Genomic DNA, 2,915 nt, shown 5'->3' on the forward strand with positions numbered 1-2,915 from the left:
GCGGGCCGGGCGCGGGTTCTGCTCTGCCCGCGGTGCCACCGCCCTCCTGCTGCAGGTGCTATGAGGGATGCGCTGCCGGAAGCGCACGCTGCTGGTGCTGGCCCTGTGCCTGCCGCTCGGTCTGTGGCTGTTGTTCCGGGCCTCCGTGTCCGGCCTAGGCCTCCCTCCTTCCCTCCCCACCGTCAGCTGCACCGCCAGCTTCAACGCCTCCGCCTGGTTCAGCGCGCGCTACGATGCGGCCGTGGGGCCTCTGCTGACCGGCCCGGCCCACGAGCTCTCTCCGGACGTGGTTCGCTGGTGGCTGGTGAGTGGAGCTTGGATCTCTGCCGGGCTCCTTACGTCTGCTGGCAGCAGGTTTTACGTGTCCCTTGTCCCCCGGCCTTCCCCACCGCGTCCGGGCAGGAGAGGGGCTTGGCGCCGCTGGGGCTGATGCTGCCCATCCCTGCCTGTGCTCCCCCAGACCCTGCAGGGCTCCCCCGGCATCGCCCCGCTCCAGGCCATCATCCAGAAGCTCTTTGCTGTCCTCCCGGCCCCGAATGGCAGTGTGTGGGACCCGTCGCGCTGCAGGACGTGTGCCGTGGTGGGCAACTCGGGGCGGCTGAAAGGGTCCCGCCACGGCCCGCAGATTGATGCCCACCATTGGGTGCTGAGGTGGGTGACACCAAGGGCTCCTGTTCTCTTTTCCCTGCTGGGCTAGGGTCACCTGGTGTTCCTGCTTGGTGGCCAGGGCTCTCATGGTGTGTGCCTTCATTCTGGGACGTGCCTTTCCGCTGTCCCCTAGGATGAACAGAGCTAAGACAGCGGGCTTTGAGGTGGATGTCGGTGCGAGGACGACCCATCACTTCATGTACCCAGAGAGTGCGATGAACCTCTGGCCTGGCATCCACCTTGTCCTCGTTCCCTTTAAGCCACTGGATCTGAAGTGGGTGACCAGCGCCTTCTCCACAGGAGAGCTCACACAGTGCGTCACCTCTGGGAACAGCGGTTCTTGTGTTGGAGGGCCAGGGGCATGGCCTAGGGGACAAAGGGCTCAGAGGGCTCTGGCATCCCACTGCACTGCAATTTGGGGAGTCTGGAGCCCACCTGCCCTCACAGGGCTTGGGCATCCCGCGGCCCCATACCCTCATGAGTGGGATGGAAGCTGTCCCGGCTGTGCCTCTTCCCGGGGCCAGGCCATGGGACACCACAGGGTCAGCCCAGGGAACTGCGGGTGCTGTGGCACCAGGTGCTGGTTGTCGCAGCAAACCATCTGCCCCTGAAGGAGCACTCACAGCTGTCCTCTGGCTTTTGCAGCACCTACACAAGAGTGAAGCAGTTCATCAAAGCTGACAGAAGCAAGGTAAGGACTGGGCAGGCATCCAGCAAGCACTCCCTGCCTGAGAACTCAGTGCTGGGGCTGTGGGGCAATGGGGGTGAGGGGCTGGAGTGGCTGTCAGATGTGGGGTGGCCCTGAAAGCATTTGCAAGGCAATGTGGGAGCTGCTGCCAGGCTCCTCTTGGTCAGACTGGGTTCATTCTGTGGGAAGGCAAGTGGGGTATGGGCAGAGCTGGGGGACAGTGGTCCATAGTGGTGGTAGGAGCTGGCTGTCCTGATTGCAGCTTATCACGCCTCTAACCCCAACCAGGTGCTGATCCTGAGCCCAGCCTTCCTCAAGTACATCCATGAGAACTGGACAGAGCACCACGGCAGGTATCCCTCCACCGGCTTCACAGCGCTGCTCTTCGCCTTGCATGCCTGCCAGCAGGTGAGTACAGCCGGCAGCACCACGCACTGTTCAGCCCCGTGGGCACCACCTGGAGCTTGCCACCACTGCTCCACACGTGGGGAGGTGGTGTTTCTTGTGGCCACGCGGGATTTCCTTTGCTGCAGTGTCTACCACCCACTGGCATTTTCCTGCCTCTGGCTCCAGCTCCCCTCTTCCTGGTGCACTGTCTTGCACTGAATGCAGCACCTAATGTGGGTGGGCAGTCATGGCCCTCAGCTGCTGGCCACGCTCTTGCTGGGGGAACCCAGGTGTGGTCAGCCTGGCTTTGTCACCTCATCCCCACCTGGGCCCTCATGCTCTGTGCCCAGAGGGCTTCTCCTGCCCTGCTCCCCAGATACAGGACTGCACGGTGGGTACTTACCTGGGGTTGGCTGTCAGCCTGTGCAGCGATGGCTCTGCTGGCATGCCACAGGTCTCCGTGTTTGGCTTTGGGGCCGACAGCAAAGGGAACTGGCATCACTACTGGGAAGAAAACCGCTGGTCTGGAGCCTTCCGCAGGACAAGGGTCCACGATGCTGATGTCGAATTCAGCCTCATCCAGAGACTGGCAGCTGAAGGCAGAATATTGTTCTATCAATGACACGCACTCAAGAAACGAGGCCAAGCCATTTGCACAAGAACTGGCAGCTGCAGCAGCTCTTTAGCTTGCTTCTGCCCCTCGCTGGCCGGGGCAGCCTACGCTTGGCGTGTGCTGTGCTGGTCCCACCAGCTCGGCACGGCAGACAGCAATGAGCATGAATGGCAGTAGAGCTCTGCTAAGCCTGGGAGATGCCTGCTGCAGGTCCTGGTCTTCTCCAAAGAGGACACGGAGGGGCAGGAGTGGGGCTAAACCCGTGCTTTCAGAGCCCACAGTTGAGGCGTTACACAGCAGAGCGGCTGTAACTGGACAGTGTGCACACAGCCAGCTGCCGATGCAGCTCTCAGGGAATGGAGCTGAGATTTACACCCTCTGATGGCACATGGGGAGATTCACTGCTGTGCTTTGGGCAGACAGAGAGTCTTTCCAGAGCTAAGGAATATATTTTTATATTGTACCAAAGGAGAATAAGAAACAAGAAAATGAAGTGCTCTAAGAACACAGCAGAAATGAGTACAGCTGAAATGGTATGTCAAATAAACTTTGATAGCACATACAAATCTACTGCTTTGT

The 2,915-nt window shown here is 60.5% G+C and overlaps 1 protein-coding gene across 1 annotated transcript; it reads left to right on the forward strand.

The window, feature by feature from the left end:
• Positions 1–55: 55 nt before the first annotated feature.
• LOC100540561 (CMP-N-acetylneuraminate-beta-galactosamide-alpha-2,3-sialyltransferase 2-like) lies at positions 56–2,915 on the forward strand. Its single transcript, XM_031556515.1, has 6 exons — positions 56–304; positions 461–651; positions 782–961; positions 1,294–1,339; positions 1,625–1,744; positions 2,178–2,915. The coding sequence occupies exons 1-6, from the start codon at positions 68–70 to the stop codon at positions 2,343–2,345; spliced, it is 942 nt and encodes a 313-aa protein (XP_031412375.1). The 5' UTR covers positions 56–67; the 3' UTR covers positions 2,346–2,915.

Source organism: Meleagris gallopavo, chromosome 22 (assembly GCF_000146605.3).
Source record: "Meleagris gallopavo isolate NT-WF06-2002-E0010 breed Aviagen turkey brand Nicholas breeding stock chromosome 22, Turkey_5.1, whole genome shotgun sequence".
NCBI classification, from domain to species: domain Eukaryota; kingdom Metazoa; phylum Chordata; class Aves; order Galliformes; family Phasianidae; genus Meleagris; species Meleagris gallopavo.

Bases quoted from the DNA above. Each gene is read 5' to 3' on its own strand.
- LOC100540561 (XM_031556515.1), top strand. From the start codon at position 68: ATGCGCTGCCGGAAGCGCACGCTGCTGGTGCTGGCCCTGTGCCTGCCG. The intron at 305-460 runs GTGAGTGGAGCT...GTGCTCCCCCAG, and splicing joins ACGTGGTTCGCTGGTGGCTG to ACCCTGCAGGGCTCCCCCGG. The intron at 652-781 runs GTGGGTGACACC...GCTGTCCCCTAG, and splicing joins GCCCACCATTGGGTGCTGAG to GATGAACAGAGCTAAGACAG.